Here is a 13661-nt window from a genome sequence, read left to right on the forward strand (position 1 = left end):
TGCTGAAATATTTTTGAAGAAATATTTGAATAGCCCCTTTTTTTCCTCCTAGTGCATTAGGATTATTAGAATTGCTGCATAGCAGTACCTCCCTGAATGGCTTTGTCTTAATGCAATGGGCTTCATCACTATCAATCTTTTAAACAAATTCATTAACAGTATCAAAAGAAGGATTACTGATTAAAAACACTGAATTCTCAGATTCTAGCCAGAATAAAATTACACTACGGATGTAATCTACTTTTTAAAGAAATGCAGTACACTTATTTCAATGGGCAAAACAAACAGAAAAAAACCCAGCAAAAAATGAAATGGAAGTAGCCAAAATAAATGCATTTGTATTTAATGATCAGTTCTATATTTTTATGTATTAATACAAAGTAGAAAACATTATATTAAAACACAAGGGCTAGATAATTAGTCGATCTAGCCAAGTATTACCAGCTCTGAAGGACAATAGTATATGCCCTAAGGCAACAATCTCTTATTCAGTCCTCTTGAGGTAGAATGTGGGACTGTCTACATGCAGCATATATTTTATACTCTTGAGCTATGCCCAGGTATGTTGTGTGCATATGAGATTAAGAAAAAGGGAAAGAGATGTAGAAGGAGCAAGATACTGTACAAACATCATCCCACAATGTGTGTGTTCAATATTATATAAGGTGCCTGAAACTGCACTGCTAGAATGATTTCAAAAATTAGTTGCATACTGTATGAAATAAAATAGCCAACATTTCCTTTGTACTTTTACTTTTTGTTTGCTTATTTGTTTAAATCACAGTCTAAAAGATGGTCTCAAGCATTACAGACTAATTTTAATAAAACTTACAAAAGTTTCCTATTTTTATTTTAATAATTCCATTGACCAATCATTAATATGACTGCCATGTAATTAGTATGTTACTGGGGTATTAATATTATAATGGGTATTAGTATCATAATTTTATAAGCAGTCCTTTGAGATAATGGTAAAATTAAGAAATGTTAGTGCTCAATCAGAATGCAAACTATTTCGGTGTTAATTATTCCCAGCTCTTCCATACCGTTTTAATTTGCAAATTACTGTATCTACTCTAAGCTTTATATTATATACTTACAATATACCCATGCAAATAATCTAGTGTCTAATAAATTAAATCTGGACAAAACTGAGGCTTATTAGTTTTAACAATCAAAAGTGGAAATTATTCATTTGTGAGATATTTCCAGGAGTTCAAGAATTATTTCTTTAAAAACAAAATGGTTTTTCCTTTAAAAAAAAACACAGGATGTTTCATTTTGCATCAGTACAGATTCTTCTTCATATGAAGGATATATAATGTACTTGATACATAACATAGTCTATAAAAGTTCATCCTGTAATGAAACATATGAATGTAACATTGACTATATGTATAAATATTATATCAATTGCAGCAATTGCATTAATCATATTTATCTTAAGACATAAGCATTAAGTATCTTTTCAGACTTTAACACAAAAACTTGGATTTTACTTCCTTAACTCTATATCCAAGACCAGTGTAAGGAAAACCAAAGGCCACTTCACATAAAGCCCAAAAAATCCAAAGTGGGCTAAACAGATCTGCAGACTCACTTCAAAACCATTGCTTGCCTGTTACATTAAAAAACCATCTCCAACCTAGGGTTTCATTTATTTGGTAAATGCAAATCTTTCAAAAGTTAACCGTTTGGCATATTCAACATTTTTTAAAAAATGCGAAGAGATAATGCAAAACTGCTTCTACACATTCTCAGACCATTCAAATGTGTTCAAATATAAGCTTATTGATTAGGAACAATAATTTTGTAATTTTTTTGCATTTTCTCTGGAGGTACTAAGAAGAAAAAAAGTGAAGTGGAAAAACCACCGACTTGAATTTGTAAGAAAATAGGTAGGAAGAACAGTCTCTAAACAGGAGATCCTCTTTGTACTACATATAAAGTCCTGAATTTATTTGGATCAATTCTAGATATGATTATTTAGCCTTATTCATTTGTGAAATGGATGTTTCAACCTCCATATACTGTGACTCTTCTCTCCAGGCACAGCAAGTCAGCATATTTAGGTCCACTTTGTATTCCATGTAACTATATTGCCAGCAGTAGTGTGCACGGTGGTCTCACACAGGGCAAGTGATGTCCTAGCAAAACCTGTGTGAAGTCTACTTTATAATACCCAAGAGAGGAAATATCCCTTTAGCTCTCAATTAGTGCTGACAAATCCATGTCTTTATGCACTCAGCTATATATGTTATGGCCTTTGAGATGCTTGATTCCTTTCCTATATAAACTGTGCCCAGTGTGTGTGAAGGTTACAAGAAGGTTACAAGTTCTACTGTTAGCCACTAATATTTTTGGTTCTGTATTGTACTGGGCATAGACTATCTATTTCTGGATCTTAAAAAAATGAATGTTCAGCTTCAATCCTCTCTTTTATCATTAAGTTTACATTACAATATTGAGGGTGTTTCTCAAACGCAATCACAAGTACCAAAAATCTCTTTTTAAAATATAAATAACAATAATAAAGTCTTAAATCAAGATTAAGATTTTGTAAATTTCTGGAAACTCATAACAGGCCTCCAAGAATCTGAAAAATCATATTGTTTTAGACATTCTATTTAATTAGTCAAATAAAAGTGTATATGTAAAATGATGCAGAAAGATCACAAATTCACCATAATAAAGATATTGGCTCATTCACCAGATTCAAATTAAGGAATGGAATAATGGGGAAGAATGTTAGTCAGCTGCTTATAATGGAATGTTGGTATAATGCACCCCATTCAAATACTCCATTCAAAACTTTTCATTCAAAACTTTTAAAAGTTTTGAATTAGCTAACGTTGTTTATAGTTGCAGCAACTAAATTCACTTTCACATATATTTACATGCAAGCCATGCCCAGGATTATAAATACAACAGCATAATCCTGAACCCTCCATCAAATAGCTCTGACTGGCATTCAGGGTTTCAAACTGCATTACCACTTCCCTTTCCCTGTTACTGCACAGAAAGCTCTTCTTGATGATGAATTAGAGGAGGCAGCTGGGGTGAACAGGAGGAAACCAGCTGAAGTACAGGGAAGACAAAAAAAAATCTGCTAAATACACAAATATCTGGACCATGAGAATGTCACCAGACTGACTGAATTATGACCAAATGCTTCAGTGACAAGAGAGAATTTCCTTAACCTAAGAGTCTCACATCAGATGCTTATACATCTGACAAGATAAAATTGCTCCCCATACACACATATCCCATGCCACATGGATTCTGTAGCTTCAGAACATCTTTATTCAAGGAATGGAGGGGAGCTAAATGATGGATGTTTGACCTTCCTTGTCTCCCAAACCTACAAGCAAAGACCTGCCCCATTCCTATTCAAACGTATCGGAAACAAATATTCAAAAATCTTGGTTTAGAAAGACATCCAAGTTTTGATGGAGACTCTCTAGAAAATGTGCCATATTCTATTTATGGGGGGGGGGAGCTGTCCTGCTTTAAGGAACCTTGTTAAAAGGAATATGACTTTTAAAGCATAGGCTTCTTTTTTTATTTAGAATTATGTCAACCTGGTTTAACAAATAGAAGAGAGATGCTGCACATGTGTGGTCTGATGTGCTTTAGCTAAATCATTTTCAAATATAGAGGGCCCAGATATAAGGCCCGTACTTAATTCTGCTAACTTGCAGCGATTGAGAGCTGGCAGATAAATACCCAGATCTTGCAAGCTAGACAGTGGATACTCCTTCTCACACTAAATAGAAAAAGAAATGGTGCAACAGAAAAGAAATATCTGTTTTATATTATTTAGATGTCCAGAAAGAAAACAAATATCAAGTCTCTTAGTTCAGAGTTACTACATATTGAACAGAATAAATTAACATTAGCCAGATTGTTGTTTTTGTTTTAAACAAGAGGCTGAAGAAAAAAAATAACAAAAGAATAGATGCAACAATAAGAAACAAACTAGAATATTTCTTTTAGTTATACACATAGGAATACTTTGTTGGTCAGACAAATGTAAGTTTACCTATTTCTCCTCTTTTTCTTGCATAAGATAAAATATCTCAAAGACTAGTCTTTGAACATGTATTATATGCATTTTCTGCTGTAACTAGAATGTTTTCTACACAGGTGTCATTTTATACATGATCTGGACTTGACTTACTGTTAGATGCTGGAACAGCCATGCCCTCATGATATTTGTGGCTACTTTGGGAAAGATGCCGCGCTTTTTATGTCGCTTTTTGTCCTTATCTGGATCATCATCATCACCTGTGCTGGGAGAAGCTACACTGTTGTCCAAGCCGTCACCTGTAAATATAATGAATCAAATGTTTCACTTTAGCTATCTTGAGATTCTATGATTAAAAACTAATTTGGATAGGTACATTACACACCCAACATATGCACCAAACACACATGAACAATCATAGACCTAATGAAAATTCACAATGTATTTCATGAAATAATATTAAACCTATCGTGATCTTTTTTTTGCTGTTGTGAATTCTAAATCACAACTGCAGCACAACATCATCTATTTTCTGGTTGCAACTCTTAAAGATGTTCCTTCAAGTTTAAGATGCTACCCATTAAAGCTGAGGTTTTCTGAATGCCAATAATGTGCTCTCTCACTGAGCTACACACCATATATCCAAACCAGATTGAATTTTTATAGACTTTTTAAACAATGCCAAGCACTTACAACTAAAGCTATTTGTAAATATGGAAGACATTATTTGGGACCATGTCTGGGAGATTTAAATAAGGTGAATCACCATTACAAATTCAATGTTTTCAATTCTGATGAGAGGTTACATGATATTCTCTTCTCACATGAAGATCAGAATATAATTATTCTTTGGACTTTTCCATTTGTCCAAAGGTTGATATGCATTCTCTGTTTCTCATAAAAAGGATTCAAATTGCATTAAGATGCATCTATCTTTTAGGGAAAAAATCCTTGGTAAGGTGTACTTAAGATAAGCCATATATAAATATTTATTTTAGGAGTTAAAAAAGAGCCGCACATATTTAAATAAAACTTTTGTTATGCTTTTTTTCAAATTCTCATATAAAAACAAAAACAGAGTCAAACTAAATTATGAATGGGCACGTGCATACCAGGGGTAGCCTGGAAATAAAATGATTTATTCAACTCTTATCATTATTACACCATCTACAATCACTGTATATCCATCAAGAGCCTGCCTATCTGAATTTTATTAGTGAAGTTCAAACTCACCAGTTTATTTATAGAAACCAGTTTTTATTTATGCTGTAATTTTAGCTTATTTTTCATACTGCAAGAAACACAGCAGGAAGGCCAGCAGTTAAAACCTGTAAAGCATTTTTCAGAATAGCTTAGAATAATTTCTTATATTTCAATTTCATCTTTTTCATATAGACAGGATGTCAAATTGGAGCTCCCACTGTCACAATCTTTATGAGCATTCATGTTTTGATCTAATTTAGGCAACTACTATCAATAAAAGAAACACTTAGAAAGCCTTTGTTTTAAACAGGCATTTTAATTCTTCAAAATAACGATCGAACGTGCAATCTTGTAAGAATTCATTCTTTAAAAAAAATGAGTGTGACTATCTTCACAAAAAGCTCTTTGCTTCATGAAAGTTCAACTGAGGCATTCATATTTCTAAAAAGGAACTCTTTAGATGTCTTAGGCTGATAAAAAGTCTTTGAAAGGTTTTATTCAGAGAAGCAATTCCCCATATAAAGTAATGATTCATAAAATAAACATAAGCAAACAACGGCATTTAAAATTTCCCTGTACTAATCCACATTCTCTCGTCTGATGGGCAATTAAAGAGAGGCAAGGAAGGAGAAACGTGGTTAAAAGTAAAAGGGTTTCCAACCTGATGACATCCTATTGCTTATTCTTTTTTTAAATATACTTTCAGCTCCCTTACCACCCATCCACCCACCCCCACCCTGGCTTCAAATTATTTTAGCAAGCCATGCCTTGTGCCTGGATAGAAGAGAATTCATTGATAATTTATGGAAATATCTACTATAATTCAATGGAGATTTTTTTTCCAGCTTTGTGCATCAATAGATAATCAAGGCCTCAAAGCAGCCTTAGCTTAGCATTACCTCAGGCCAAAGAATTCCTGAAAGCATGCCTTCGGGGCACCTGAATTATAGACTCCATTAGGAGGGGGGAGGCTTTCTGCATTCCATGAAGAACACTCCCCCAGAACCTTTCCTGTTTATTTCTGCTGTATGAAAGCAGAAACATTAGGAACAGAAACCACCACCGCCACCCCTTTTTGAAAGGGGAGGCTTATGGAGATACAATGGAAAAACCTTTCAAGCAAGACCCAGATCACCTCCCGTCAGTCCCAGGCAGTGACCTATCCCAAATAAAAGATTTCTGTTACATCATTAGCTCAAGCCAGAAACAGCCTTGGCTTAATGCACAGTTTGTTCTTCCTACTGTTTTTAGGCAAATACAGCTACTTTACTCCCATCTGGGAGGGAAATTATACTGCTGGGTTGTAATCTAAGACAAGGTTTTCATTGGAAGCAAATGCTTTCAATCCCATGTAAAATACTTGTGCACGCTCAGAGAAGCTTAAAACAATAAACTCCAGCCCAGTCTAACAGAAGATAAAAGAAGGATAAGAGGGGAAAAAAGCAAATTAACGAAACAGGGTCCTTTAGAAGAAATTACTTCTATAGATTTTAATACAATTGTTTCGGGGGGGAGGGGGAAGGATTCGGAAACTTGATTCTTTGTAAAGGAAAAATCTCAGCTAAAAGTCTAAACAGCATGTCCATTCACTCTGCAATTCAATACTGTCACCTCTATAAAGTCTCTTGAGAATACTTTTCCTCTTCTGCTTTCTCTACCCTACTTTAAAAAAAAAAAAAAAGGACTCGAAGACTCACTAACTAACTAACCACATGGTAGCAACTATGAACCACGTTTGTGAAATGTCAGCGGTGACTTCATGCTTGAAGTTGACTTCTCCCACTGCCAATGAAGGCAAGCTGAAAAGGTGGAAATAATCATAAAAATGATGCTAGTCCATAAACAAGCTTACAGCCTCATTAGTATAGCAGTAGATTCCACTGGGTGATTTATACTCGTTTTGCTGATGCCATGAGGAAATGCCATAGGGCAACTTCAACCAACTCCTAATGGTTTCTGACAGCTTCTTAGCAACTAGTGCAAGCAACGCTGTGGCGTTTGCTAGTAAGAGAAACTGAAAATGTCATATTATCTGTCCATGTGCCACAATGTCCATGTGGCAATTAACTAGTAGTCCAGTGACTGAGGGGCCAGAGGCTTTTAAAAATGCCCCGTGGCTATATAAAGGCATTGCTTGAATTTGCGTTGCGCATATATGCAAGTTTCTAATGCAAAAGTGTGGTTGTCACTGGCATCTTTCTCATGGCCATTGATGAGTTAGGCCTGCACAATATGCTATTGGAGGGGCATATTTTGGGAAGGGAAATCCATTTCCTTTCTTCTTTCAACACTAATGACATTATCAGAGTAATTTAGCCATAAAAAGTACTTTGATAAGCCTTGCTTGTAAATAAACCTTGCTTGCTTGTTTGCTTGCAAAATACCTGGACCCCTGCTTTTGAACAATGAGTGGATGACAAAAAGAGCTAGTTCTTTTCTCCTTTTTCACAAATTAGTCTAAAAGGATTTGAGATCACTGAAGCAGACTCATTGCCTGTGAAATTGCTAGAAGCATAAGAACTGAGCATAGCAAGTAGACACTATTTAAGCAAAACAAAGCAATATAAAACACATACATCACAAATCTTACAACAACCAAAATGACAGCTATGGCTCTACAATGCAGTTTTTCAGATCTCGAAATAATGCAACATATGTTAAACTTTTAAACCCTTTTAGTGTAGCCCTTTGATCTTTCAAATAATATTTAAATATTACTTTTAAAATACTTTGCAGGTTGTGGTTTCGTGAAAGGGGACAACTAACAAAGATATTTGTACAACAATCTGCCCACATACAATTCCTCACAAATTCGGGGCCTAACCCGCAGAGCAGGGCAGATGACCTGTGACAACTCACAGATTGTCCTGAGGCTCAGATTTCAAACACACTTACCTCAAACAACTCAGAGTTGCCTATTTAAGCATACCCCAGCATTTAGGCTGTGCTATCTTGTTTCTTTCAAGACAGGATAAAGAAGCATTTATTGTATTCAAGCCATTCAGTGACTCAGACTGGCCATGTCAGCAGGGGTTCCTCTCATTCAGGTCAAATCTCTACCCCTTCTCTTCCTAAAAGTTCCCCTTTGGTTCTCTTGATTGTCCCTTTTTACTTCCCCTCCCTCCCAAGAAAGTTACACACAGAGAATGTATAGGAAAAAATCCTAGAATTCCTTTCTTCAGCAACGTTACTTTGAATGAGTTAAGGCTTGCAATGAATGCCAAAAATAACAAAAAAAGTTCTTTGACTTTTCTCTTGTTCCTTACATATCCCAAAAAAAAAGGTTCTTTGGGTATGCGAGGAACAAAAGTCAAGGAAACTGTCCATTGGTTGGAGAAGATGGCATGTTGGGGAGAGAGAACTAGAAGAAGGCTCAAATGCTAAATTCCAATTTGCATCTGCTTTTTAGAAAAGAATTTTTTTTTCAGGAGCTATACCATATGGGAGCAGAAGAAAAATGCAGGTTCAAATAGTCAAGGAAGTGAAAAGAAAATACCTAATTGTTCAAGTCACTAGGATCAGAGGGATTACATTTGAGGGTTACAAGTGGATGTGATCTCAGAACCACTGACTGTAATAATTGAGAAGTTATTAGTAGAAGCTAGCATAGGTTTATTAAAAATCATTCAGGCTAAACAAATCTTACTACTTTTTTTTAACAAGTGACTAGTTTAGTAAATAAGAGAATGCTGTGGATATAGTATATGTAAACCATAGTTAAGCATCTGGTATAGCTGATCACAGACTCCTCCTTGATGAAATGGAGCAGTTTGGGATGGGGGAATCCTATTATGAGATGAATTCACAGTTCTGAGGATGCATACCCAATGCATGGTCTTTAATGGATCTATCTTTACGCAGAGCGAAGTACCTCAGGGCTTTGGTCCTGAGCCCAGTGTTCTTCATTGTTATTATAAACCTTGGTTTTTCTTAATTCCCATGAGTAAAATTGATATGTTAACTACTACATGTTTAGAATATTCAGTTTTAAGAAAATCCGTATTTCGCTCTAATGTTAGCATCTTTGTAACATTATTATTCTTTAGAACAAACATCATTAGTGATGAGGCTCAAAATTTAGACTAAGGAAAACACTGGCAATTTAAAGAGGACCCCTGCTGGCCCAAATTCCCAGTTTAAGAGTTTATCTCCATTTCACACATTTCAACAATAATAACAAAATTCCAAATTCTCAATGGTTTTATAACTGTGATAGAACAAACGGGTAAAAATCAAATGGTAGGCTATGCTTTCTTTATATTATATGAAATAGGAAAACATAAAGAGATATTAAACTTCCAGATAACCCCATTGGTCTGTAAACATTTCCAATACTATTGCCATAAAGATAGGAAGAACAGACATCAAATTAACAATTAAGTAAAAGGTCCTATGCATAAAGAATCCTGCAATGGTAGTCGAAGAGAAAATGAAGTAAAAAAAATAATGCAGTATTGTTCTGGGGTATAATGTGTGTGTCTCTGTGTTGCATTTATATTATATCACATTATGCAGATTGTGTGTATATGTGTGTATACACACACAAAGAGAGAGAAAATATATACTACACTTGACTTTAGATGAACTGCTTTGAGAAAGTTAGAATTCATATTGTGCTGAAATCGTTTGCCAATTTCACCAAAGTCTCTTTCCTCCTGAGAAAGAGGTTTCTGTCTTTCATGTGCTATTTTTGACTTAATTTTTTTTCATGCAACATAATAGAAAATTGCTCTCTCTCTCTGTGTCTGTTTGTGTGTTCTGTTACACATTCCTCCACCACTCTGTGGCCTTCCCCAGTTATCTATACTTCTTGATCTAAAAATTCCCACAGAATTCCCCCAAGTTTTCTTTCCTGGAATTAAGTGAAATTTAGAAAGCCAGAGAGAGTGCTGACTTCTGAAGAAGTTACTATAGACACGAAGGTAGGATATTCACATTGGCCATTGCGTAATTAAAGAAAGTATAAGCACTCCGCCCCTCACCAATGAGAATTCATCTACTGTGCTTGTTTTCTTTCAAAGAAAATTGAAAACACTTCTCCATTCAGTTTAACGATAATGGTTGGATTCAATACAGGATACATTTTTGGAATAGCATTATCCTTAAGGCATGCTGCTAACAATATTTGAACAGAAAAATAATATTCCAATGGTAGCTTTATTCCCTAATGTGTATTTCTTAAAAAGAACAAGAGAGCAAAAGGGAAAGGTCAGTGAAGAAAAATGCACACCATACAGATAACTCCTTAAAACCTTTCTTTCACGGTGATTGTTCCAAACCACAAACATCATCCAACTGTCACCACATCACACTAATCTGCTATAAAAAAAAACATGTACACACATTTCTCTCATTCATTTTTTTTAAAATACTAAACTCCAATAAGCCATGCTCACCAACTGCCCATTTAAAATGTCTCCTTCAAGTGGATTATGTGTGATAAATTAAAGCTATTTAGAAAAAATTTGGACAAAGCACTGGAATTTACTGAGCTAAGGAACAGATAGTGCATAAGCCTGCATTCCAAGCTCCAACTTGTAACAATCCATTTAGATAAGAATCTATCTCCACTACTTTAATTTTTTTTTCAGGAAGTGCATGTGAAGAAATGTACCAAACATCATTAGAATAACAGAAAGCTTTAAAATGTGCCTTTGCCTGTAATTCAGCTTTATCACTGAGGTCTGCCAAATTAAGTACCTTCTGCTTAAGCTTCTTCACCCTTTCTCTCTCTAACTCAGCTTCTCTCAATTTTTCACATTAGAAGTCATTTTAATCATTTAAAAGAAAACATTTCAGAATCACATTTTTGTTCTCAAGAAGCTACTACAATAAAAATATTTAGTCTGACTAGAGACTATTGGATTTTAGACAGCATGTTGTGTTCAGTTGCAGTTAAATAGTAAAAACTATACACTATACTTCAGTGTATGATCCTTTAAAGCAGTGGTTCCCAACCTTTTCTATACCCCACACCCCTAGAACGCTTCTGATATATTCCCGCACCCCTTACAAAAGTTTGAAATAACGGCAATGAATTATGCATATACACTATAATTTTGAAAACCCAAGTTTTCGCACCCCCGGTTGGGAACCCCTGCTTTAAGGTAATGCATTTTTGTATTTTATTTTATTGTGCATTCAGATTTTAAAAATATATCTTTCCTCAAATTTCCTTTTTCTTCAATAAGTAATTTAACATAATACATTGTCACTTCTAAAAATGTAGTTTTATTTCAGAACTTTCATATTCGGAACTAATTTGGAGTATGGATTTCTACACTTGTCAATCCAACTCCAGCAATGAGATAACATGTGAATCTTTAAATTATCTGCCCCTACACCCATCTTCAAACATCTCTTTCTTTTACACATTAAGCAAAATTTTATCTTGGGAACCTTTCTCAATTTTAAACATTTGGACTTTTGTTTCGTTCACAGTAAACTAAGGATCATATGATCAAAGTAAATCCATTAAAAAAACCCTAATTATTCAGATTTATCATTGAACACATATTCTGGGCTTTCATTTCCAAAACTGCAGATACATATTTCATGTCTGGATTAAAATATTCACAGAAACAAATCCATATGAGTTCAACGGATGTTTTACTGCCAATTAAATGTAGATAGAATTAAAGCATCAGAAAGTGAAAACTAAGCTGTTTTAGAAAGATAACTAGCAGTTGGATATTTGAACCAACTTCAATGAAAAGCTTCATGCTTGAGCTGATATGTAAAGATTTCCACATGGTGCTTAATCTATGAATATTCATTCATATGGACAAGTTGCAGTTACTGTGATACACATACACATTAAGAATTTGCTACATATATGTATAAATGACTGAGAGTTGAAGTAGCAATAATCTATTTTGTACCTTTAAAGGAAAAAGAGTTTCAGTAGGATAAGGAAACTTATCCAGTTCAGAAAATAGATTCAGACCTGTCTAATACTTAGATAAGGAACACCCAACACCCCCCCCCCGAGAAATCCTATGACTATACTGTATATTGGGACACTAAAATAAACCTCAGAAGAAGGCAATGGCAACTACTTTTATACTTCTGTCGTGGACAATACATGAAAACTTGTTTAATTGATGTGAAGGAGCTCAAAGATGCAAAGTGTTCGTCTTCCACATATTAAAAAAAGGAAATGGCCAGCCATTATTTAGGGGCCATTCTTCAATTTTTGAGCCCAAAGAGAGCATTTAAACTCATCTCTAGCTTTTCAGTGTTAAACAGTAAGGTCACAAATGGCCTAACTAAACTATAATATGAATTCTCAAACTATGGGGCCCATAGTCATTGAATACTAAAAAAAGAAATAGTAATGCAAAAGCGTTTGCTACATTAGTTGTGTAAAATTGCTATGGTGGATTAATCACGTTTCCGACAGACTGGATGCCAAAATGTGATTTTAATATAGATTTTATCTGTTATTTATTATTTTACTCTAGGATTTTAACTGGATATTCATTGAATGTTTTTATTTGTTCTGGTTTCTGGTCTTTGACTGTAATAAACTTTTATTGAATTGAATTCATCAACAAATACATGTATAACTCAACAATACACTTGTCCTCTAAAAAGGTTTCAGATGAAGGGACCATGCCCATCACATGTATTTGGACCTGTAGCCTTTGCATGGATTAAATACCTAGCTTTGGCTTAATACCTGAAAGGGTTTTAAATCGACTCAATACTGTTCAAATAGACACTTACAAAAGAAAGATGTGTTATGGAGGATCTGGTCTATATTGAGACTACACCTGCCTTATAGACAAAGCAGATAATCAAGTATGGAGGAAATATCATTTGTATTAATATAACAAAGCATTATAAAGGAAAAGGATTAATAGAAACTGAAAAATGTATACTTGGGAGATAATTTATTTTGTACTGCTGAATGTATTTTGATAAACTCCTGTAGTCCATCATAACCTAGATTTAACTTCTAGAAAAATTGCCTCAAAAGAGAACAAAGAACAGGTGGAAAAAACTGCTACAAAAATACTTTAAACCATACATCCCCTACCTAACTTTATTCAGTTTTGTGGCTGTACCACCACTATGGCTGATGAGAATGATGGAAACTGAAATCTGGAGAGCTCCTGACTGGGAAAATTAATAAAAGCAAAAGCTGAAAATAACCAGAATAAGAGGGAAAATTGCACTTTTGCCAGTGTAGTCTTTCATATAAGATTGACATATAGCATATGTCAAACTTGATAAAGCTTAGTCGATAAAAGGATGCAAAATTAGAAATCCTTATTTTTTAGCAACAATTTATATATTTAAAATGATAAACATCTGTGAGTGAAAAGTGAAATAACTATAATCAGTACCTCAGTGAAGATGGGAAATTTCTTATCTTTCACATATTACTGGACTAGAGTTGCCATAATCACTGATCACTGTTGTTTGG

General features: G+C 34.4%; 1 protein-coding gene across 1 annotated transcript in view; it reads right to left on the reverse strand.

Moving 5' to 3' along the window:
- Window positions 1–4068: 4068 nt before the first annotated feature.
- The window catches only part of LOC107282894 (homeobox protein Meis1), a 78767-nt gene continuing 69174 nt past the window's right edge, over window positions 4069–13661 (reverse strand). The window contains exon 8 of the mRNA XM_015810732.1: window positions 4069–4326. Within this exon, the coding sequence (XP_015666218.1) occupies window positions 4139–4326 (188 nt within the window). The 3' untranslated portion in view covers window positions 4069–4138. The remainder of the gene's footprint in view (window positions 4327–13661) is intronic.

The sequence above is a fragment of the Protobothrops mucrosquamatus genome, unplaced genomic scaffold (genome assembly GCF_001527695.2).
Source record: "Protobothrops mucrosquamatus isolate PMUCROS unplaced genomic scaffold, P.Mucros_1.0 scaffold15, whole genome shotgun sequence".
Taxonomy (NCBI): domain Eukaryota; kingdom Metazoa; phylum Chordata; class Lepidosauria; order Squamata; family Viperidae; genus Protobothrops; species Protobothrops mucrosquamatus.